Here is a 26,161-nt window from a genome sequence, read left to right on the forward strand (position 1 = left end):
GTAGAAGAGACAGAAAGAGAGAGAGAGAGACAGATATGCAGCAGGAAAGGGTCATGAACAGGAACAGAAACTGGTAAGCCTGTTCAACAGGTTTGCTGAGTGATACTATCGTCACATCCGTAGCTGCTTCGAATGTAAACAGATAAATGTGTTGTGAAGTCATTTCCATAAATATGTGTTTCCAAGCTGCCTGTACGTGGAGTTTTGGATATTGATGTGTGATTAAATAGGGGAAAAAAATTATCCAAAATACAGTCACTGAATACACACTAATGTGCAAATTGGCGCTGGTTCATCAAGTACACAGACTATGTGTGCCACCTGCTGTATGTCAATGTGACTACACATTATTTGGCCACAGTATGTTGCATATATTTTAGAAGAAATTTAATTTAATGTAATTTCCTTAAATTTCTTCCACTGCCTACAGCCACTCCTATTTTAGTGTTCAATTAGAGATTCAGTGATGATCTGCTCAGGCAAATTAAGTTTGTGTCATTTTATCTCAGGTATGATATGACTCTGTTCTTTCAAAGCAAGAGCATTGACAAAGAAACCCTTTCGCATCTCAGCACTCTGTCATTGAGCACTGCTGCAGACACTATTGTTGCAGATCTACAGCACAATGATATCTAAAGTGATCTTTTGCCTTTCTTAAAAGGAGCAGCATTGCTTTTGTTGTGGAGGAGGCTGAGCCTGGAATGAGGAGTGAGCCTGGGCAACAGCTTGTCCACAGAGCTCAGAGACAAAAAAGCGTATAGGGCTTTGAGAACCGTTGATTATAGTGCCACCCCATGTCAGCTTTAAATCACTGATGAAATAGTTTTTTACAAAACAGTTGAAGGGGAAGACGGGTGTTGCACCACCAGTAGCAGGATGGGACTTAACCCACACCAGAGGAAAGTCCATGTTACCTAACTCATGAGTTTTGCTTTGTACAGCTGCCACTAAAGGACATCTAAGACTCAGCTAAAAATGTTCAGACTTGTGCACTTTGTAGTTTGGTTTATCTGAAGCTATAGTACTTGCGGGATTTTAGTTTTTCTGAGTTTGTACCTTCATGGTTGAATGCACTTATTGGAAGTCACTTTGGATAGTTATTTTTTTTAGTAACTACTACATAGTTCTTTTTATATATTTTTTAAGTAACTACTACATAGTTATGCATTACCTACTACATTGTTTTTTTTAGTAACTACTAAAAAGTTATGCATTACCTACTACGTTTTTTAGATTTTTTTTAGTAACTACCATTACCTAATATTTCACTAAAACAGTAACTCCCAGTCTGTGTATCAGTAACTAATCAATAGTGATTGAATCCCAGTCAAATAACTTTTCAATAACTATTATGTAGTAGTTTTTATTTATACTCGAGAGATCAATTGAGGGGTGACCGTCATTTTCAACAAACAATAACTATATAGTAGTTACTATCTTGGTATAGTTACTGAATAACTATGTATGTAGAAGTAGGTAATGTAGTGACTAAAACAAAACTTTAAAAAAACTTTGTAGCAGTCACTAAAAATGTAAAACTTAAAAAAAAATGCATAACTATGTAGTAGTTACAACAAATGCATAACTATGTAGTAGTTACAACAAAAAACCTATGTAGTAGGTAATGCATACCTATGTAGTAGTTACTATAATATTGTGTACCTTAATGTAAAGTGTTAACCTGTCATTAACAATCAAAATGTAGTTCAGTTGTTAAGCCGTGGTCCCACCACCTGAAGGAACAAGGTATTTCCCTTCCTCATCAACTGCAAACTTGTCAAGTGCCATTTAGAAACAGGATGGACGATATGAAAGAAGCACTATATAACACAAAAGCACTCCCTCTTTGTTGGATTGTGGCGCAAAAACCCAGTTATGAGTATTTTAGTCACAGCTTCCTTGATCCTTTCTGTGATAATAGGGCCTTTTAGCTCCTTCAACATCAGACATTAAATCAGTAGTGACCTGCAAACACACAAAGTGGTTCTTACTGTCTGAAGATTCAGCTGTAAGGTTACCTATTGTTGGACTGTTTTGTTTTTATGGGTTCTTTGAGGCAGGAGAGCTTTGATTAGTTCTGCCTTCTCAGGCACGGCTAAGCACATTGGACAGTTATGTGTTCCTCACTTCACAAAATAGTTTTGCAGCTACGACGTCTGCAGAGCAGAAGGGAATGAGTTAGGCTGTTGGATTAAACCACATAAACCAATGAATCATTAAAGGTGCTATAAGTAAGAAACAACTGTATTTATTATGATATCAATACATTTTTCTATATATACACACACAGTAATAAAAATGCAGTCTTAGTAGCACAATGAGTTGTTTACAAGTATGACTTATTTCACTGTTCAGGCATACTGCAAGTCTTTCCCCTTGATTGCTTGAGCAAATTTGGACTTTCTTTGTGAAAAAGTGATGACTTTTGTTTTTGCTAACAAATACATTTACATATGAATAAATAAATACAATGCTAGGTAAATTCATTGATGGTGAACAATCGTTTGAAACACACACACAACCTTTCAAAATAGCTGATGTGCAAATTCTCCACAATACAGAGTGTGTTAAGAATGAAATGTAACACTGAGCGTCTTTTAAATGGCAATACTAAAGAGCAAAAAGGTAAAATACGAGAAAATTGTTTCACAGTAAACAAAAACATGAAACAGCAAATTCAAGTAAAACAGGATTATGTTAAGTTAAAACATATTAACACCTCTAGCCTTCGTGACAGAGGCTATTACATAATTCCACTATTAAATGTAACAAAATAACAAACAAAATATTTTTTGGGCTAAAAAGATAGCTCATGGTCTATAAAACAAGAGATCAAAATCATCTTATACATAACCAGAATATCCATTCCCAAAACATGTCAGTGTATATTCATGTGTAAATGTACAAGTACAGTAAACTATGCAAGACAAGACTGTCCTTTGCAATTATTCTATTTCTTTAAAAAGGACAAATAATATACAGCCCTTTACTATGATAATATCTCTGAGTCGCACAGACATAACAAATATTAATGTTCTCACAATACCCAAATTTGGCAACAGCAGGCAGGACTATAGAATGCTGCCCAAATGTGCAAACCATGCCAATCAAAGCAACTGATTAGATTCCATGATTGTACCATTAGTTCATCTTTCGAAGCTTACACTTGACTTCTATGTAACAGCATTGATTTGGGAAAAAGCTCTCTCATTCTGGATCCCTGTATTGCTCCACTGATGATCTTACCTGTACAAAAAGCATTCAGCAAAAGTAAGGTAAGGAAGGATATATCTTCTACTAGCTGTGTGATCTATGTCAATGCCCATGCATTGCTTGTGAAGTTTGATCTGTATGGAGCCAATGTGAAGCTTTCTCTTTCCCTTCCAGCTTTTATTTGCCACAGTCTGGGGACGACTCAGATTGCTTCCTTCGAACCCAAATCGCATAATTTTCTGCTTGACTTTGATCCTCCACATTGTCAGCGATCGCGGTGCTCTGCTTCACATCATCAGGTGTCTCACTGACCGTTGGGGACTTGAGGCTCTCGCTCTCCTCTGTGTCCTCAGCCTCCAAGGACAAAGCCATGATGGGGGCCTCCAGGTCGGCCTCGGTGGATTGCACTCTGCGTATTTGGCAGAGCTCCTCATCCTCATCACTAAGGATGTCTGTCTCTTTCACCTCTTCCTGGTCCTCGTATTCTTCCAGGTCGAACTGTTCTTCCACCCAGCGGTCTGTGTCACCTGCTAACTCAGGTTCCTGCTTTGGATCTGGTTCGTTGGTTCGTTCCTGCAGCTTATTTGAGTTGGGCTCATGTGGTGAAGCCAAGTCCTGTTCGGGTTCGCCGTCAAAAACAATGTCTGTGTCTATGGTGAAACGGTTGCGAACTAACTTTCTCCTGCCTAGAGTCCTGCTTGGGACGGATGCTGCAAAACAACAAAAGAGAAAATGCATAACTAATAGAAATCACTCAATTAAAACTTCCAGGTCAATACCTCTGATTCGGCAACAAAACATTGGTATTAGTAAAGTTATTTTAACATTCTGAGCACTATTTAATAATGTAGTTCACTTAATACTAAACAATGAGTTTCTGGTGTACAGCAGATAATAATGCCAGATTTAACAAAGGTTGTCCTTCTGGACTGGGTTGAGTTTAACATTATTCTACTTGAAAAAAACTAAAACGCCTTGTTTTAAAATGATGAACTTGCTTGTATTTTGAGGCAGATGCAGATATCTTACCACATATTAATTACATCTATACATGTGGTTGAAACCATGAACGAAAAGCTCAGATTTAAAAACAAAAAAAAGGTTTCTCACTACACAGAAACATCCTATATTGGCAAGGTTAGAGGGAACAAATTCAGAAACGGGACACTTTGTGCTGTAGGATGAATGGTGTTTACCTGCTCTATTGACAGTGGGACGGGCTCCCTTCAGGGCACAGAGGCGCTTTCCTCCAAAGGGCACATACTGCTGGTTAAGGGGTAAGCTCTCTGTTTTAAGGAGCTGCCGGCGATGCTTTTCCCTCAAGATGGAATGGACTGTCTTCAGAAAGTCTTTTCTACTCTCTGGAGAGCTAAGGGAGATAGAAGGGAACGTTATCAGTATGTCACTCTATAGATAGCAGCAGACAGGACTGTATCAGTGCACGCTTCAATCTGCAGTGGAATTCAGCGTCCGAGATCCTTACCTACAGCACAGCTGAAATGCCCTCTCTGGTCTTCCCTCTGACTCAGACTTTATATGGACAATCTCACACACAGCTGAGCTTTCGCCATCTGAGGAAGAATTCAGCATTTGTGATCTCATGTACAATGCAATCTCGTATGTAATCATTTATGGAATTTATAATGATGAAAACATCAGTACTTTGAAAACAGTACTGTACAGTATTCCTTAAGTAATCTACCTGCATTGGCCACGGATCTGACTTGAAGGGCGTCTGTTGGGATCATGTGACGGTATCGGAAAGGGTCTTTTTCCTCTGATGAAGTAGAGACTCGATGGGAGCCGCCCTACAATCATGCAAAAAAAGACATTGTGAATTCCTTCCTACAAAACTATGCTTCTAAAACAAGCTGCATCCAGTTCTAACCCTTTACATATGACCCACTGTGCTAATTTTGAAAGTGACACATTGGCAAAGTGAATAAGTAAAGCTGTAAAAAATATGTAATATCTTGAAAGGGCTTTGGTGTTGCTGGTGGCTTTTTGCTTTTGTGAAAACATACCATTTTCTTTTTCTGCTTGGATCCATCCTTGCATACAAAGACCACTGCCGTCTTAAACACTAAAAAGCAATGGGAAAAAACATCCGGTATGAAGCTCCAGTTTCCTTTTCAAATCAAAATGTGGAGCAGTACTAGTGTTAACATAAGAATGGTCATGTTTACTTCGACATATTAAGTCATACTTAATCCATAATCGTGAAACTCATCTGCGACATACCAAATGTAGCCATCTGGGGCTCTTTCTTCCATTTTCCTAAGGAGGCAGGGGGGTTGAGCCAGGTCACACTAGTGTGGAGTAGCAGATCCCCCATGGACAGATCAGCAACCTGACAAAAGCAGTACAAAGTCAATATCCACTCCACATGTACTCTTTAGTTTACAGAATAGAGCCAAGACACTTTTCTCCAACCTACCTCTTTCTTTTCACCACTCTGCTCGGTGATGAGCTGATCGAACACTGCTCCAAACTCCTCATGGATCTTCTGCATCTCGTTGATGTGGCTGGCAACTTTGTTCATGGCTTTCATGGCAACTGTGGACGAAACAAAAACGTTGAATTGTTTGTCCCAATGCATTCACCCACGTTCTCCTCTGTCAAAATGATGTCATCATCTTCTCAGGCAGACCAGCTCTTACCATCAAGGTGGTAGTGCTCTTCACTGTCTGGGTCTGTGAGCGAGTAGAGCTCCTTCAGTAGAAGGGGATACTTCAGTACCCTCTGGATGGGTTTGATCAGGTACGACTCCAGCGTGGAAGAGTGCTGCTGCTTGGGGTTGCGCTCATCAAGGAAGGCCTTGAAATCGAGATCTGTTTTTGCTATAACGACCAATAAAGAACACTTAATGCAACATTTCCCACAATTGATGCGTTTGCATGCACATATACGATCATATTCAGACGAGTAAGTATTTTACTTTACTTTGTCTTGCATTAGAAATTACTTGCAGAAATGAGTAAACCGTTTCAGGCTTTTTGTGGATTCATTCAAACCAAGAACAGGCAGCCATAAGTGGGCAGTAAAATCTGTTAATTGTTTTAAATACAGCTTTTTCAAAATATCACCACTAACCAAAGTATGGCCAGTAACTAGATGACTCCTTAAATGTAAATGCAAACAAAAGTATTACAGGGAGTGGGTGTACAAGCAATACTTCAACACTGCTCATTAAATATCATACAATGTTGCAGAGCCTTTTAGCTCAGGGAGCCACAAGCTTCAAAGTATGCAGAGGTCAAATGGACAACTATATGGCTGACAACTCTGCAGAGCAGATTTATGGAGCCTTGCAGGATATGGCAGATGGTTGATGGGTAAATACATCCTTCCCTTTGAGCCAAGGAGGAATGTCGACCCAAGAGCACATTTACTCACCCTTTACAAGGACCTTAGGGACTTTGGTGTGGCTGGCGCAGAAAGCACTGTAGATTTTAAAGCGGTCTGCATAGTACAGGAAAGAGCCTCCCAGGGAAAAGAGGATTTTCTGCAAAAAGGCGAAGAAACGTTACGTGGTATTATTAAAGAGTTAATATGTGATTTTGAATCTTTTGGTGTATGTTTCACTAAGAGAGGGTGTACCTTAAACTGATCCACTCTCTCAAGCTTCTCTAGATCTGGAACAAGTCTGGTTCCGTCTTCCAGGGTCTTGAGAAACTCAACCTGGAAATCTATCATTTCCGGCAAGTTCCCAAAAAGTACATCCAGCTGAGGAAAAGGCATTTAAGCAATGTCAATCATTTGTCAATATTTAATAGAATTATATTCATAATATTCTTATCTTTGTGTAATGCCTCCAAAACTAATCCCTTGCTACTGTTGGACCATGGAAATTCTCAAAACGTAAAGCAATTTCATTAGTGCAAAAGAAAAACATGTTTTCGCTTTGCAAACCTCCCCCTCTCTTCATCGTTCACCCATCTTGTCCTTGATCACAGTTATTATCCACATGATTATATAACCCTCTTTTCTTTGAATATTTCAACCGTGTTGGCATTTAAAAGCCAACTACCCATCAATGGCTCATGGAAAACGTTTGACATACCTCATCTTGGGAGAGAAAGGTCTCTTTCTGCAATGGGGTTAAATATCTCCCAATGAGGCAATTGAGATCCTGCAACACAAGAAGAAATTATGTTTTTTTTAGGATTTAGGATTTCCCTAGTCATTACCTGAAATACAGACATAGAAAAAACAGCAGCTTACATAAGGCCTACATATTCCTCACAACAAAACAGTAATCAAGTAGAAGGGTAAGTCTGAGAGTCCATTCAAGACCAAAGACAGAGGAGCTGGTGGATGGCTTGTGGAAAGCACATGTAAACCCAATTAAATAAATGATTGATTCAAGTTACCTTAACTGACCAATAAAAAGCCTTTGAGATTCATTAGTAACTTGTCAAAAAAAGAGACATGCCAGAGTACTTGCCTAGAAATATACTAACTTAAATATTACCTTGTAAATCTAATAATCAACTCAATCAACCCCTAATTAACTTTATAAGATTGGATAATACAGTATGCCCATTTTAAGAAATGACTGGTTGATGCATTGGAAGATAAAATGTCTAAATTGAATAAATAAATGAATATTAACACGTTTCATTCTAAAATATTTTGAATTATGAATCCTTTTAAATTGGTCACATAATAAAGTCAAAGTGTTTAAAGAATCGTGTGAAAATCTTTACATGTGTGCAACAGCAGTCACATGGTTTGTTTAACTAACTAAGTCTACAGCATTTGGCAAATCAGCTAACTGGCATACAACTTACACAAGCAACCTTTTGTAGAATTGGTTATTTTACATTAATTACTTCAGTTAACATCTTTCTTCGTTTTCATTATTTTGTCTACTCCTTTATCACCTAAGCAATTGACCTGCCAAGTCACATTAATGCAAAACGGACAAACAAAATGCATCAAAATGTCCACTTGAGCGTGGTTAATTGGAACAAATGGCCCATGATCACTAGAATCAACTATCTTAGAAGGTTCCACAATACACCACAATGTGATTTATATAATAAGTATATGTGCCCCTTGTAATGAGGTATAACATTTTAGATAGCATTGACATTATCCCATTATATGCCCTCGCTAACCAGGTTGCCCTGATACATGTTTATACTGCGCAGAAATAAGATTAGGCAATATTCAGGCAAGGACACAGCTGTGTCCCCCTCATATCTCCTGGGACACATAGATAAATATGGATTGGTCATGTGGAATAGGAAATGTGTAGGACTAACTCAACCTAATGCAGACAGAAACACAGATAGACAGGAGGAACACATGCATGCTCACAAAGACCACCTGCCCTTTCGATTAAGATGAGTGATACTGACTTTGACATAGGTGCGTTCCGTCTCCACGAGTTCGCAAATGACTTTGCGGAGCTTGTCGGCGTCGGAGAGCTGTCGTAGAAGTGCAGGAGGTGGGAAAGATGAGTCCGGGCTGGGCGAAGAGGACACACACTCCGAGGGATTCATGTCATGGAGACTGCGGCAGAAAGCAGCAACTTGCTCTGTACTCTGCGAATTGAAGTGAGTTTGAAGAAAAAAGTGTGATTTAATAAATTATCCGACTCCCACTTCAAGACATAGAAAGTAAAATCCAAATATTGATCAAACAGCAGCACAAAAGCAGCACCTCAAATATTAGCTTGCAGGCGTTACTGCCCACCTACTGGTGTGCATAGATTCATGACTGTGCAGAGACTGAGCCTGGAAAGAGGGAGTTCTAAAAAAATCATTTGCACTAATTTGGTCTATTTTCAGGCTGTCATAACAATGACTCCCCGCCTCCATCTCTTTCGCTCACGTCCATCCTTTCCCTGGGTTTTCCTCCTACTGACGGATTGGTTGTGTAATGATTCATCCCTTTCACAATATCAAAATATACACACACACAACAGTGTCTGTAAACATACAGTGTGGTTTCTGTGGAGACCAGCCTTGACATTATACATCATTTCAACAGAAATAGACCCCTCAGCAACAGCCTACATGGATGAACTAATAGTTACTTACTGACAACAGGCTACAGCCTCATCAGCCATAAAAACGATATCTGTCATTGTGTCAGTCTGTCAATACAAATACAAGAGAGAAAGCGCATAGATTCAACCCATGTTTTATTTCATGAGGAAATAATGTAATAGATCAAACACTTCTTATTTTAAAGCAGATTAATTATAAAGTAATGGAAAAAGCTGCAGGGAGAAGGCTGTTACGGCCACATAAAAAAGGAACCACTAGAAGCGAATGACTTCCTGAATGCATGACAAAAAGCTGTGAGCCATCTTGTAATGTACGTTTTTTTTAGGCCAGACAGAAACAAATTATCCTGTCACACCTACGAGTTCCTCTGGGAAATAATAATAATTATAAATTATAATAATTATATAGCCTCCACACAGCTAAAAAAGATAGAATGTTATCATTCACAGATAAAAATAATTTAAGATCTGAGCTTGTGGTATCTCATCAGTCTACACATCTGATGGCACTGTTTTTCCAATCGTGATATTTTCACCAATACACTGGTTAAATCTGTTGTGAGCAGCTGCAAATAGCAATTTGTCAACTTTGATTTTCTTACTCATTACAAAATGTAAACCACAGCAAGCACCAAATGTAATCTCGATGATTTACAAACTATTTGAATGTGGTGGTTTTAAAAAGTCATGTGCATGACATTTGACTATTCTCCCAAACATCTGTTCATTAACACATGGTCTTGCTGGTGATGAGAATCCATAATTTGTTTACACCAAAATAAAACACAAATACCAAAACATTTCTTCCGTACATCACGTCTGTATTTCCTGCCGAACTTCACTGATGCAATAATGTATATTCAACCCAAATGAACGTTCAAGTGCAGTATGACTACAAAAAGAAACCTAACACATTAAAACCACATACAATTTTGCAACCCACCCAAAAAGATGTAAAGCAAAGAAAAGAGAAAATATCATATATAATACATGGGTGATTATGTCCTGCCCAATTAGTCAACTGAGCCTAGTACACCACAGTCACAGTTCAGTCATGATCTTCACAATCTAGGCTTATTAACACTGTGGCAGCTTTGGTTGAATGGACAGTGATGACATGGCAGAGATAGAGAGAGAAAGAAGAGGAGGGGGGTTCAAAGCGTTAAATGTTTTATAAGAGGCTGTCATGAGATGCCAGAAATGCGCATTCCCCCTATACTGAATGAAATATAGATTAGGAACCATTAAAAACCAAGATTGCAAATCTGCGATCTGAAACCGAGGTAATACTGAGACTCAAGGTGCCAATTAAAAACATCCTACAACAGTCCCAATGGCCAGTTCATCAAAGTCACATTAAGTCCAAGTTTCTAATACAATCAGTGTTTTGTTTTGGCAATCCCATGGATTTACTCCAGTGATCATGGGGCAACTCTGCGACACAAAAGTGACTCAGCTTCCTGTTCTGACTGTAGCAGCCAAGAGGAGGTGTGAAAGAAACGCTGAGATGAAGGTGTTTTACTCTCACTGGAATAAGACCACAACATCTTGCATATCTATCACAGCAGCAACAAGAGCTACTCAGGTAAAACGAAGGGATACAAAGAAGGATCTCACCAGATGAAGCATGTCATAGATGGAGTCTGAGGAGGAGCGCTTGCAGGGCTTGCTCCCCTTCAGGACGGACATAGCCAGGTGCAGGTTTAAGTGCCCAAGAGAAAAAAAGACTCCGGGTTTTTGGTAAGAGTCCAATCTACACTGTGGCTTTTCAACACATTCCTCAGCTCTCTTGTCTTGCCTCCGTTTCAAAAGGAGAAGCTGCTGTGGTGCTTGTGATGGGAGAATGAGTGAAGCTGCTCAGCCTCCTCCTCTACGCCCACAAGCACTTAAAGCCTTCCAACTGCTCTTCTTTTCGCCTTCAGAGTCTGCGATAGTTATGTCTGTCGCTGATACTCTGCTGTGTTCTCTGCCTCTCGCTCTTCTTCACCAGCTGGGTAAACTCAGGCACACAGTGTGAGTGTGAAGATCTGGCCAACCCCAGTAGCATTGTAAATGAGTCTTGATAACCATCCAGACCGGGGAGAGAGCATTAGAGCAGGAGGGAAGGAGTCTCCTCCTCAAGGTTGCAGCGGATTTCAGGAATAAGCGGAGAGGGAAGGGGGGTTTGCAAAGAATAAGCTGCAGGGTAGGGTGAACTTAGAAACAACTGCTATGGGAGGGTTTTCAGGACGAAAATTAAGAGTGGGAAATGTTTGGGCGTGCTGAAATGTATTTAATTATATGCAATGAGGAACAAATCAAATATGTTGAATTCACAACCCCAGAAAAGGCCCTTATGCTCTTGTGTGCCCTTGTTCCCCTTAGTAAGTAGTTTTCACAACAACCTGATAAAGAGCACTAATTTGTATATACCGAGAGTTTATGGCAAAGTGGACTTTTGGCTGTTATTCAAAACACAAAATATCCCACAACTGCATTGCATGCTTGTCTATTAAGAATACATCATGTTCACTTCTATGATACTGTTCTCACTGTAGTTGCCTGGTGAAAGATAGTCACAAAATGGGGGACAACAGGAAGACTAGCGACTACTCTGTGGAAGATAATGGGGATCCAAATAAAGAATGGAGAATAAAACGGTGAGTAGTGTTCTGAATGTATACCACTAAAGCCCGACAACTAACCAATGACCATATGAATGCAGCCAGCCAGAACAGATGAAAGGGCTGAGAAATAGACAATGGAGACCTGGGGCCTGTTTCAGGTAGCTGGTTTTGAGGCAACCCAGAGTTTGTTCGCTCTGAGTTGGTGGAAACTCTGGGTTTTCCGTTTCAGGTAGCAGGTTCAGTGCAACCGAGAGTCAGTTACTGCGGCAACATACGCCGTGGGTCTAACCTGCTGGATAGGTGGTTAGACCTACCCGAGTTTGTTTTCACTTTACGCCGCAGCTCCGACTGAAGAAAGAGTGTCACTGTCACACGCGTCCCTGTACAGTTTGAAGCAAAATCACTCCATAGAAATCTCCATCGGGATGTTTTTATCATTTCCTGATGATTTTACGTTTGACCAATCATTTATCTGATCAGTAGCCTTGTTCTCAGCCCTCGGTCCGTTCATATAGGCGGCCACCTTACACATCGTGACATGCTCTACATTCAGATTAATAAACCTATTTGTAGCCTATTGTATGTTTTTTAACGTCTGTGCCACTGAACAGATTTATGTCAGGTGGATTCATGTAACGCTGCGGCTGCACGCGATCGTTGTAGTTCACTTGTGCGATCCTAAAGTCACAGACAAGCCTCGTTAAATAGCCTAATATGAATATAAAAATGATATAATAATTTAAACTGTGATCACTTGAGGAAAATGGATCTGGTAATAAATCAATCAGGCTCTTCAATGGAAACTGTCACCTAATGTGTCTTGACGTTAATGTATTTCACTCCCCATTTAAAAGAAGCGACAGTCTGTTCTGTTTACTGCACAGTAGGCTTTAGGCACTGTCAGCAATGCTGTGCCGCGCCAGCTTTATTACTTTACAGCTGATATGCGTAACTTTTTAAAATAGACTATGGCTTCTCATACGGAAGCGAAATGATTATCTTGACAAAAAATGTTTGCTCTGTTTTTTTTCTGAATTGCCGAGGAGATTAGATCAGAGTTATGAGACAATATCCCGTTAATTCTTCTCCATAGGCTACCATAAGCTCATTCGTTAATATTTCTAACTCTAGTGGGAGGAGCGGAGATTTCTTTTTTTCTTTTTTGAGAAGTGGAGAAGTGGGAGGATCAATCATTTGTTTCTTCTGTTTCCATGGTGAATCATGTTATCAGCGATCCATTGACGATGGCTTTTATGCACACGCTCCACCCAGAGTGAACACGCTCAGAGTTGATAAACCCAACGCTGATCCACTGTTCTGAAACCGAAAACCCAGAGTTGCTTATCAACCCTGCGCTCTGAGTTTACCAACTCAGAGCGCAGGGTTAAACCCAGAGTATGTAAAACCAGCTACCTGAAACAGGCCCCTGAACACAAATAACTTGTTTAGCAACCAGGTAGAAGTGTTACAATGGCTTTTTTTGCCATTTGGTGCAATGACTAGGACAGGTTGTCCAACATTTGATTTTGAGAAATTTGCAGGGACTAGAGGGGGGTTATCACTCTTTGCTTGAGACATTGAAAGTAATAAATCCCTGGGCAAGTTCACTTTACATTCACTACACAACTTATGGAAACAAAACAACAACTTGGTGGCGTTTAGGTTACAAGTTTAGGAAAGTTTGATGCAAAAAGAAGTTACAAGAAATAAACTCATTGTGGTGTACAGAAGGAAGACAAAATAGATGATCTTATGCAAACATTTCTATGATTATGTTCCGTTAGTGTGGTTGCAATTTCAGACATAATTACAGCCTTTCAAATACAAAGACTTCAATATATCTTTGATGAATCATAGTCTGCACATTGTTAAAAGTGTTGTTGAAGGTTTTCAAAGACAAAGGTAATTTAGCACATCTATCTTCAAAGAAAGGGGAGTGGTAGTCAACATTTAAAAAGAAAAAAAGTTTAAGATAAAAAACTATTTAATAAGACAAAAGACCACTTAAACCTCCACTTGAATCAATCCTCACATTTTCCCTCTTTTTATTTCTCAAGTTACATTTACTCTATATTTACATTTTCTCAACATAATACAAATGAGTCATCCTGACCCAAAACACTTCCATCCCAAATGTAAGCTTAAAGCCACTACGAGTAACATGGCACGTTGGCGTCCCCTTTGGACAAAAGCGGTAGTATTTTTACGACGCCCGCTGTCGCAAAGCTGTTTTCTAGCTCGTGCCAGGCGTGCGAGTGTGAACTGAGAAGGGCGCAATATAGTGCATGTCCGTGTGTTGAAAGTGTGAGTACTCTTTTCGGCTCCGTGAGAGTGGTTTTGACACTGCATCAACTAATGCCAGTCAGTGCTACACACACCTGATTGCAATGAGTTGATGCAGCAGCGTCACCTAACTACTCTCTCTCTCACGGAGCTGACACAGAGGTCCTCACAGAAAGCGAATGAACGAGAGATGGCAGTTAGTATGGATCACGGTGAGGTAATGTATTTGTGTTGTTGATGTAAATAATGACTATTTCAGATAATGGTTATCTGATGATGGTGAAGCAAAGCAAACTTTGTGTTAGTACCAACCGCTCATTCATTTAGGAGTAAACACTGCAGTCTAGTTTCGCTCTCGTGAAATTGTATACACGTTGCTTGGCAACGCCCTCGTCCCGCCCGTAGCCTATATCACTCTCCCTTTTAGCTTTTCTTCATTGCATTCTCTTTTTTTTCTTTGATGGTTCAGCCCCGTTATCAGTCATTATGACGACAAATAACTGTCTCAAACAAGGCTCCCGCTCCCCTTCCCTCACCTGGAGGGATAGGCTTCTCAAATCGCGTTGCTGCTCCACACTGAAATCGGCGACCAATACGGATATGTGACCATAGAGCCTGCACGAGCGAACCGAAAATCGGACTGGGTGTGCGACCAGACCAAAAGCAGTAATAAAAACTATATAAAAACGTCTTTCTTTGCACTGATGGTCTCGTCTGCTGTTAAAGGTAATTTATGATTATCAGAGGAAACATGAGGCTGTTTAAAAGATATTTAAATGTTACTCGTAGCCGCTTTAATCAAAGCCAGTCCATCACTTGGCTGATATAAGTGAAAACTTCACCATGCCTTGAGTCTCTGATGCGTGAGAAATGTAGGTCGCTTTTGATTTTCAATGTAGCAGGAACTACTTAATATAGTAAAAACAGCTTTCTCTCATTTAAGCAAAGAAAACACCTGATGCAATTTGAATCAAGAAGTATGGGGTTAACAGCTAAATAATACACTGTTAAACAGGACACTGCACTGCTTTCCTAAGCAACATACAATGAGCCAGTAACAGATGGTGGCTCATGCTGTCTAGAAGCAAGCTCTTTTTAAGTGCTATTTTTATTATAACAGAGCTGGGAGGGATGCTCTCGAGCACAAGGACAGGAGCCAGCCAGCACATCGTTTTAAAGATCTCTGGAATTTTACTCAGTCAGAAAGCAAACAAATAGGGAAATGGGGTTCTTACCTTTCTGCACTCATCAAAGTCACTGAAGATATCAGAGTCGTCGTCCAGGCTGTCTCCGGAGCTCTCAAGCAACAGTCCCACCCCGTCATCCAGGATATCCTCTGCAACGAACACAACTGTCATTAAATACTGTATAGGATTTAAGATCAGTGTATTTTTCCAAGAACATAAAGTACATTAAACAATAGTGTCCTTTCCCTGTCATTTTTATTAAGATTTAAGACCCTTAATGTAAAACATGTTGGCCACTATGGACAGAGTGTGGCTGTTGCATACTGCTGAGAGCGTCCTTTTCCTCCCTAATTAAGACCATGTAGCTTCCCCATGTTTGCATACATTAATGAATTAAACCTTTTGTCACTGAGGACACTTTTGCTTTCTGCTGACAAGGAATGAAAAATCAAGACTTGAGAGCTGCCTACTTCTCTTTTGTAACTTTGGATGTAAAGTGATTACTATCCAGGTGTCATTGTTAACATGACCATACTGTAACAGTCTTGTACTTAAGTGCTGCTCACCTTGACTCTGGGAGAAGATGTCAGTGTACAGATCTTCCTCTGCGTCCGAGCGGCGTGGCGGCAGGTAGCACAGCTGGCGGCGGTCCCCAGAAGGCAGGGTGTTGACTGTTAAAGCCAGCGAGGCTTGAGAAAATGCTGCTTTCATGTCAGAGAAGTTCAGACTGTAAGAGTCTTTGCCATTCAGCTGAAGTATTTCATCCCCTGCGTTTAGACCTGCAAAACCAGAACATTGTCAGCTTAGATTCCATTTACTGCATCTCATGCATCAATGCACTAAATAAACAGCATCTACTTTCCTAAAGTAAGAGAGGTAACAACAAGCTCTCATTTCTAGCATTGATTGACTATTAAAGTTCTTATCAAGATAAGATGGCATTTTTGTAAGAAACCAAAACAAAGTTAAATACTGCTTTTGATGGCATCAGTTGCATTGCTTATTCATATTTTCTTTGCCTTTTAGACCTAAAAGCGTGAGCAACTTCTCTTTGCACTTTGAAGTGTCAGCTGCTGAGAGTGAAAATATCATATTTTTGCACGAAATGATCACTCCTTGTGCTCCGCCTGTGTTATATAAAGAACTCCAGCATGATATTTTGACATTATTCAAACCAGCAGCCTAACTTTGTAGCAGGCGTGCAAATGTGAGGCAGCTGTGGTGAGATGTTCAGTGTCCTCCTTCACAAAGGCCATTGACAGGCAGTGTAGTTATGATTATAGTAATCACGACCCTTGAGAACGGATCCATTCTCTGAAACCTTCCATGCTCATGAAAAAAAACATGCTATTGCATTTTTAAGGGTAAATAGGAGAAATGTATATTGGCCTTGATGTGAGAAAAAAGCTTGTTTGTAAAACATTGGTAACAGAGCAGAAAAACTGCTAATGCACCCTAGCACATATTGAGTGTCTTTGAATGGAGTTCATTTGAAGAAAAGGAAGGGTAATGAACCTTTGGCAAAAGCTAATCCACCCGCCTTCACATCAGTAATGTAGAGCTGCTGTACTCCGTCCTCCTCCACCACGGAAATAGAGAAACCTGGAGGAGGAAAAGGAGAGGCAGAGAGGCGAGAAGATGAGAGAGGGCAATACAAGGGGAACTCTTATATAAAATATACATCAGAGGGATTTGTGCAGTACAAATGAACATGGTCTGTCAAAAAAAAAATAGGTCATCTATTGGTCGAGGAAAGCAATTCTGTTCAAAACAACAGCATCACTTATGAAATCTTTGACATTGGCTTAATTTTCTTGACATAAAAAATCATATATTCGTCAATCTAAGTGCAACTACACAAATTAATTAAAATGGTTCCTACCATAACCAATCATGCAGGATTCATCTCTGTCAAACTGGATGACTTTTGTTATTTTGGAACAGAGCTCAATTTCTTTGTAAAGCTGCAAAGAACAAAAATAGGTTATTATATAAATCATGAAACAACGGACCACATTATTCATATTCTGGGGGGTGGGTTAGCACAGATGAAGTGTTATTGTTCTGTTTTCTTAGACAAAGTAGCTCCAACAAAGACTTTCTGCAGGATGGTCTATGACGTTTCACTATTACATGATGTGAATACAAAGGTCGCTACAGATATAGTTTATTTAGGCTGTCCATGGATACAGTAGTTTATTTTTTGATTTGATGCATGGTCCTCCCTCGCATGCAGTTTTCCAGAGAAAACATATGAAGTAGAAATTATACGAATACAAAACCTATAAGTAATTCACCACAACAAAAAGCTTTAATGGTCTCTATTGTTTTCCATAATGTGTTTTCTCACACATTCTAATACAATTTGTAGTGTTTGTTTTACATTTTTATTTATTAATTTAGCTTTAATAATCTTGAAAGGTTTGGCAGAGAAGACGGGATAAGATGTTCTTGAGATGTTTAAGCAGGTAGTTACATACCAAGTCGCAAACATCCTCTTCTGGTTTTGGAATGTAGAATTGTACTTGGTTTTCTATCAGGAATTTGAGTCGTAAGTAGTGCTTGGTGGGATCGAGCTGATGAGCCTGTGGGATGAGGAAAAAAAGACAGAGGTTTAGCTGTGTGATCCCTTTAACTTGACAGCAGCTTCTCAGTGACTCATTCTTTGTTGATAGACATACAAGTGAACAAAGGTATCCAGCAACAACATAGTCTTTGTTACAAATAAGATAATTGATTCTTCAATAGCAAAGTCAGTTTGTTTTTACTGATCTTTTTGACTCTGCTTGTCACACTTGTAGTTAAATGGCCTTCATTTCAGAAGTCCTCTGTATGTGTTTCTAAGGGTGTATTCACACTGGGAAAGTCCGCTAGTGCACTTGCTTTGGTCCAGACCAAATAGAGTTTTGATTTTTTTTGTTTGGTGTGGTCCACTTTCATATTGCCCCTTTTGCAAGTGAACCAGCATTACGAAGCAAAACCACACGTGATCTGAGGTCATTCATTCATTGGACAGACATTCTGGGGTGGAGAGAAACAGGAAGCACGAAGTTTAAACTGCGAAATATATATCATTGATATAATATGGGGCTAAAAATAATAAAAGGGCCTACATCTAACCTATAAATAAAGAGGAAAAACATCAAATTATTGTTGTTTCATATGGTCATAATGTGTAGCCTTATGTCAAGGCCACGTTATGTGGCTTGTAGCCTACGATGTGAAACATAATTTTTACTGTATTTTTGGTGCTGGATGCGCGTCACGCGAGAAGAATAGGCTCAAGCTGACACTCAGCTGATTAAGCTGTGTATCAGCTGGGTCGGCGCAGTTCAGCTCCAAACTGACACGGGGATAGTATTGACGGTCCCGTACATGGGAAGCAAAATAAAAACACACACTTCTTGCGCAGCGTGAACCTGTTGGCACTGTGCGAGAGACGCTCCCCTCTCCTTCATCTGATCGCTGAACACATTCAGCATTTATATTGTTCTGGGCTCCCGGTCAAACCACAACTAATCTTCCTAATAATGGTGACAATAACACTTTCCCATAATGTGAAGCTGACGGCTATTTATTAAAAAAGAAAAGAAAGAAAAGGCACAGTGCCTCCTGCATTTGGGTCGGATCGAGTCCGAACAAATTCACACCACAAACGAACTGCAGCAGAGTGCGTTTGGAAACGCATCGAGACTACCTCTTCAGCTGGGTCTCGGAGCGTTTGTTTGGTCTGCACCCGAGTGCGATTGCTGTATTCACACCTGCCTGAAAGATGCGCACCGAAGGCAGAAGTGCATCTGAGTTCGTTTCAACCGAACTAAACACGGCATGTGTGAATACACCCTAAGTGTATTTACATCTTTGTCATGCAAACATCACTGGAGTGAAACGTGAACCTGATGGTAAGGTCAGGTCATTTGAGGCTAGGTAGGCACCATTACCTTGCAGATTGTTTCCAGAACACAGAGCGCCGACTCCCCTGGCTGGATGATGGTTAGCACCGGCTGGTCATTTGGCAGACATACCCAGGAGGGGGTGAGGTGGTCAGGGACCCAAATGTCACTTTCCGTGCTGGGCCGTGGAAGGCTTTTCACTGTTCCATCCTCACTTTTCTTTGAACATATAAATATATATGGTCAATACACCAACAGAGCAGTTGGAATACATTCATCAAATTACTTTACATTTGCTTAAAATGAATGCAATCCAAATTATACCCTCTATCATCCCTGACAAATATAGGGCTAATATTTAAATCATGTCATTGTTGGTAAGTACAATTTGACAGATATTTGAACCAATCCATACTATTATATTAATGAAAACAGACAATGATTGTTACTTACTGTGTGCTCCCTGATAGGATCAACATATATGCCATCAACAGGCTTTTTCACTGGCTCTTCGCCATCAGCAAAGACCTGCTGGGACAAAAAGAAGGTCCAGTGGTAATAACTCAGGCAGAAATGTGGAGGACAAATGTTTGTGTGCCTTTGGCAGTTCTATCGATCTCTCTGAAACTTAGAAATAACTGTAGAATTTGGCTCAGACCTGGTTGATACTGGGATGGGCTTTTGTTTTTTTCTTCGAGGTAGTGTCAAGACCCCAGAGAGAGGAGAACCTGCTCTTGCGCTTGCTGCAGGAACGAGACATGGCTTGTGTTCGCCGTCTCACTCCAGTCTCTGTGCGCGCTGCCACCTGTAAAAACATTATTAAGAGGTCTTTAAAAATGGATGTAACATATTTCCAATTTTTTTTACATTTTCCATCAACAAATTAAAAATGTACTATAAATTAGAACTTATATGGTTAAATAAATAAGGAAAATGGGTAACATGGACCTCTATTATAAATTAACACAAATAGATAGCTGTCATGTCAATAATACACTTAAGCGATGGGCGAATTTTTACACATCCTGTCATTTAAATTGGCTACTCTTTTGTGCAAACGGTAATAAAAAGGTAATATATGTTGACTCAAATTGAATCAAAACCTAACCTAGTCACACTACTATATTTGGACATTGCTGACACAGGTTTTTATAGAAGTAGAGATGAGCAGAGATGAGCAAAGTAGAAGATAGTGAAACTGTGGGATGGATACATGAGGGGAGGAGGGAGCTGTTACATAGTGTTTTTTATTGGCCGTACCACCCTGCTATCTGGCATCTCAAACAACAGCTTGCTCCAAAGCAATGCGTTGGTGGTGAGGGAAAAAAGTACAAACACATCTCCAAAAATGTAAGAGATATTTTCATGCACTGTAGAGTGCATAACCTCAGTACAGCAGTGGGAGGCCTTAACTGAATCAAAACCTCCCAAACAGGTACGTGAGACACTGGCTCCAAAATAGCAGTAATCATGGAAAACAAAGAGGCTCGCAGTCGCACAAGCGCGCACACACACACACACACACACACACACAGGGTCAGCAATTTTCTGCCAGGCCAGCTCAGGTTCTTTTTTCCCCTGAATACATACTCATTCAGAAGTTCAATGCTTTCACTCCAGTGGGAGGAGCGGAGAAGTGGTAGGAATGAACCCTTTTTTCTCTTGTTGTCATGGAAAATCATGCTATAAGGGTTCCATTGATGATTTAGTCACACACACACACACACACTTAACTCAGGGTGAACATACTCTGATTGAACTAACTTCGATCAGCTGTTCTTAAACCAGAACTCTGGGGTTATTAGTCAACTCAGAGTTCACAGTTTTACTCAGTTTGATTAACATGTTCTTGAAATAGGCCCCAGTTGTACTAAGTGATGGCAGTGTGTATATTGAGGAAGATACATTATATTCTCTGTGTCCAATCTAAGGAATATAAGGGCAGCATAATGTATATTAGAAAGATCATCTTACAACTGTAATTATAGCTGCCAATAATATTCCCTGATTGTTACATAAACTAATATGTTATATAAAAGCATGTCATGACATTGCATCATATAACCAGATGAAAAGGATCCTTAAATAAACATGAAGAAACAGAAAGGTGATATTTACCAGTGCATGGAAAGAGGAGACAGAGAATATACCCAGTCGACCCATTGCCAGCTTGGTGGGGCGAGACGCAAAGGCCAGGAGGCGTTTGGGGTTGGGCAGCTCTCCTCCCTGCAAACTGGCCAAGTAGCACCTGAAGCGGAACAGATCCATGTGAAACTGCTCCAGGTTCTGCTCCCACAGGAAGATCTGCAAGAGTAAGAGGAACACAACAGCACATCCAGTCAACTTGTTCATCAAGGCTCTCGTTAGTCAACTTCAAGATGGAGCACCTTCTCTCTCCCCCTAGAAAGCTCTGTTACCAGCTTGCTCAAAGTGTTGCCACTCTGCGCTCTGTGTTCGTAATGGTTTCATGTTTACTGGGGCAGTAGAGCAGGACATTGTGACCATGACCCTCCCAGTCATGGTTCTCCTGCTCTGGTGTGTTGGAAGAGGCGGCCAGCACCATGGCGGAAGGCTCTGTGTCACTGCCAAGTAGCCCAGGGACGAGAAAGAAACAATACTGCACATTCCACTGGCAGATAGATGCTGGGAGCGTTTCATCTGTTAAAAGGAGCAGGCCCTATATCCATTCAGCTCGGCACAATGTGAAACCTGACACTGCCAAACAGAACCGCTCCAACCAGTCACAACCTAACCAACCAAACAAAGGCCATTCGATCTCCCCTCTCTGTAAACAGACCTATTAAAGACAATTTGAGCTTTGCAATTAATTAAAAGAATGGCATGCTATCGCCTGGTGCCAACTGCTTACTGTGTTTAAAAAATAAAAAGCAATCCTATTACCAAAAGATGTGTAGCATCCGCAGGTCGTAGCAGATGATATCTCTGAGATCTGTTACTTAATCCCCTCAAACTACTGCCTGCTTTATTTTCCTTCTCCTGTTTCTTTAACAACTTGGGTGCATTTATATTGTAACACTTACTTACATGAGATCCTTTAAATTAAAGCAACAAAACAAACTTATTTAACAAAAAATGCATAACCTGAATATGTTCTTGCAAAATAATTGTTATAGTAACTACTGTATAGCAGCATATCAGTATGAGTGAAAAACATCCTGAGTGCTGTTTGCTTTTAAGGTGAAGTGTAAGTTCTTCCTAGGAGCAAATCTCATACTCTTTGTAGTTCAACAGTTGTGCCAACAATCAGGAAGAGCACAGCAGGAGGTTGATGGCAAGAGTTCTTGTGTTGATGATATTTACTGCTACTTCAATAAATAAGAAATAATGCTTGTCTTTTATCTCCTGGCTAGTTAAGTTGCTTATCAGCTCAGATAAGTTTTAAATAGGAAAAGTACTCTTTATAAATGTTGAATTGAAAAATACATTTGTTAATTTGAATGTAATCTGCATTAACAAGCTTGCATTTACATTTTTAAAATGCCCTGAAAACTATCAATGTGCAACATTTTGAAAAACAACTTCTACCCGAGAAGTTTGCTTGATATCGTCTGACCTCCACAGAGAACCAATAGACCCCTCCAGTCAAGATAATATTTCAACCTTCACTCTGTGAGGGAAGAGCTGTGAGGTAGGAAAGGAGCATTGAACCTACTTGGTCTAGAATCGTCTTTCTCTTCTTGGTGTCAGTAACCGCAGACAGCTGCATGTCTCCCATCTTTTTCATCTTCTCGTCCATGTCTATCTTCTGCTCCAGCTTCTTGATCTCAGCGCGAAGCAGGCGCACCGTGTCCTCTCTGTGGTGCTGGCGGGCGACGGCAGTGGCACATGCAGAGTGGATGGCTGTTATCCAGTTCTCCAGCTCCGTCTGGCTGCATGTCTGCGTTGGGACGGCAAAAGGTCAGAGGTTGAACAACAAAGCAACTCCTTGACATTCAAAATAAGAAAGCTCTTTGCTTGCTTTTCCTGTGTTGATTTCGCTGCTAATTATAATACCAAAACAGGATTTAAAACATCCTGAAGGGGAGGAAAACATATAGGTCAAGGTAATCACAGACAAGATGAGATAAAGGCCTTTTCTTACCTGAAACAGAAAAGCATCTCCCAGGGAGTTGCTGAGACAGAACACATAGTCCTTTTTGGGATGCTCCGGTACAGCCTGGACAATACTGTTTTCTACCCAGATGGCATGTTTGGGAATACTGTTGTTGTCGATCCCTGAACGGCCATCAGTCTCATAGAAGAATAGAGTGCAACCTAGACAACAAAAACAAAGCTTTACTTAGTTAACAGCACAAATGCTTGCTGGCCCAAATCTTAAAGACTAATAATAATACTCATGTTGTTTTTTAAAGCCAGATTTGCTCAAGCGACTGAATTCTGCTCTCAAGTGGCCAACATTAAGAAGTGCAGCATGGCTGACTTATCAGCAAGTGATGCATCATGATCATTAGAGTTCTTCTTTAATTTCAAGCCCACTCAAGAGACATACAATGTAATAATGCAGTCTGCATCATGCTTAAATTAAAGCTTGGTTTACTGAGTTTTTGTTAGATAAGGTTAATTATTTTATAAATAACAAAGCTAGGAAATGTACCCTCATCAAAAGGTTGAGCTATGTTGACTGAGCTGTATTGATACTAAGTTCATGGGATAACATGTAAATGTTATGGACACATCGAGGGCATAACAAACCTTTCAGGGAAACCCAGTAAGACTTCCACTTGCGCCTCGTGGCCGACTCCACTTTCTTGTTTTTCTTATGTACGAGGAAGTTCTTGACAGCGAGCCTGCCAGCTTTGCGCACCATCCCCTGGGCAACGCTTAGCAACGGGTCAGACTGGTAGGCGGAGCTCATGGTGCTCTGCTCGTCACTCAGGGCGGACGTCGCCTCCTCCAGACTCTCGGTCTGGCACGAGCTCATCTCCAGTTCCTGGCGAAAGTTTTCGTACACGCCCTGTACACACTCGCTGGTCCCCCCGCCGCTGCTACTCCCGCTGTCACTGCCAGCGAACATGCTCCTGCCGGCCGCCGAACACACAGAGAAGGAGGCTGACATGGTCTTGTAGCGTCGGGACTGGTGCTCTGCCTCAGCTGTCACCCCGTCAATGCCACTGTCATCATACTCGCTGCCCTCCCCAGCTGTGACATCCTGTGTCATGGTGGAAGCACAAGACAGGTGAGACGGCATGAAACACACATTGTTGTCATTACTAAGAAGAAAGCCTCAACAACTCCTACCCTGACTGAGGACTACACTGTCTCTGTAGATACAGGATGCAGCCATTCTCCTTATGTTGCAAAAAAGTTACTACAGATGCCTTAGAAGAGTCCCTTGGTTGCTTAATCCTGAAGTTCTGCTCCAAGTTAATTCCTCACAGAAATAGATCTGATGTTGTCCGAGGGCAGCGTGCCCTCCCTGTGGCACCACAGGGTCTGCCCTCTCCTACCCACATGGCCAAAGCCTCCTGGGAGATGAAGGGGGTTACACCGAGCTTGGTATCACCATCTGGTCACATGACCAATCATGCGCACCAGAGCACCATTCACCAGGGCTAACGGTGCCCCGCAGTGACAGGGCCACCATACACATTTTACTGTTACATTCTTCCACAGGCCTCCCCTCATTATCATAACAAAAGACTGCGGCATTTTAAACTGGGGGTGACTTTAAACTGAGACTCCTCTCCCAAGGAAAAAACAACAGTTTCATCAGGAAACGAAACACATTGCTCCCCTGATATAAGCGGTCTTTTCACGCGTAATCTGTTTCAGCAGCTTATTATCTGTGAGCTGAATGCAGCAGGGGAAATGCTTGGACACAATGGGGGTAAAAATTAATGAGGGGAGCTGTCTCCAGACTGCATTGAGATTCTCCACAGCCTTTCAATACTCTGAAATGATCACACATGCTCATTGGAAAGAGCTTCACTAGTTCAGGTCCCTGAGATTTATCAAACTTGACAAACATCAAACAGACATGGATAAACTGTTTACATTATCAATGATAGAGGAAATTGTTTGTTCAAATCTACATCTTACCTGTATAGTCCTGGCCCTCCTGCCTTGCATACTGGCACACATGGCAGCTTGATGGCTGCTCAGGCCTTCAGAAAGGCAGTGGGAACGTCGGCAGGGGAGTGTGTATGCACAATAGCTGTTCCCATCCTCTTCTGATAGAGAGAGCACCTTATCGTCCTCGCCCTCCCGGATAGCCCTGTTGCCATCGTGCCACTTGGCATATCGACGATGGGTTTGCTGGCGAGCAGGGTTCTTCTGGCTGTACAGCTCGTCGAGAGAGTTTGCCCTGTCGGCAGAATCTGCAGACTGTAGGTGGCAGTCATTCAGGTCCCTTTCATGGGCCGTGTCTATGATCTCCTCTGTGCTGGTCAGGTGCTCTTGACTAAGGTCCGACATTGAGAACTCTAGGCTGTCATCTCGCCACATGTCTGCAGACTTGGACCTCTTCTTCTTGAAGCTTACTGTCTCTTTAGAGCCGTCCTGAGTTTTCTGGAGGTAGGTTACCTCACCTGTGTACACGTCTTCATCCTGCTCCTCCTCTGCAGTGGGGGCGGGTAGGGTTATATGCATCGTATTCATGTGAACAGAGGGACTCGCCGGGTCATTGTGAAAGGACACAGGCCGCAGGTTCATGGCCACACGGTCTACCCAAATGGGGCTTCCAAAGTCAGGGAGTATATTTGTTTCATTGAAGGGCTCCAGGCCATTGTCAGCCAGGGATTGTGGGATACTGGGGGTGCTACTTGAGCGCGTACTCGTCTCAGAGTTTCTGTGCTCTATTTTCCCTGATGAAGCATGTCGAGAGCGTCTGGACTGCTTGTTGGAGATGCGAAGAGACCGAGACATGTGCTTACGTGACAAATAGCCATGTTCGTTACCATAGAGGGCATGGTCCCCATTCTGGCTCTCGACATTTCCCAT

The 26,161-nt window shown here is 41.1% G+C and overlaps 1 protein-coding gene across 1 annotated transcript; it reads right to left on the minus strand.

The window, feature by feature from the left end:
* Positions 1 to 3,390: 3,390 nt before the first annotated feature.
* Positions 3,391 to 26,161, minus strand: LOC307248343 (rho guanine nucleotide exchange factor TIAM1-like; the record flags this gene model as incomplete). The annotated part of the gene is made up of 25 exons (XM_080024746.1): positions 3,391 to 3,923; positions 4,410 to 4,582; positions 4,697 to 4,784; positions 4,916 to 5,021; positions 5,238 to 5,296; positions 5,455 to 5,563; positions 5,651 to 5,769; positions 5,874 to 6,053; positions 6,610 to 6,718; positions 6,814 to 6,939; positions 7,277 to 7,345; positions 8,580 to 8,765; positions 15,357 to 15,457; positions 15,875 to 16,087; positions 16,824 to 16,910; positions 17,191 to 17,272; positions 17,789 to 17,893; positions 19,250 to 19,420; positions 19,655 to 19,732; positions 19,860 to 20,006; positions 21,320 to 21,505; positions 22,875 to 23,099; positions 23,304 to 23,476; positions 23,915 to 24,371; positions 25,262 to 26,161. 25 exons carry the CDS (start codon positions 26,159 to 26,161, stop codon positions 3,391 to 3,393), a joined length of 4,782 nt encoding a protein of 1,593 aa, XP_079880872.1.

Source organism: Ammodytes marinus (genome assembly GCF_949987685.1).
Source record: "Ammodytes marinus genome assembly, chromosome: 3".
In the NCBI taxonomy this organism is placed as follows: Eukaryota; Metazoa; Chordata; class Actinopteri; order Uranoscopiformes; family Ammodytidae; genus Ammodytes; species Ammodytes marinus.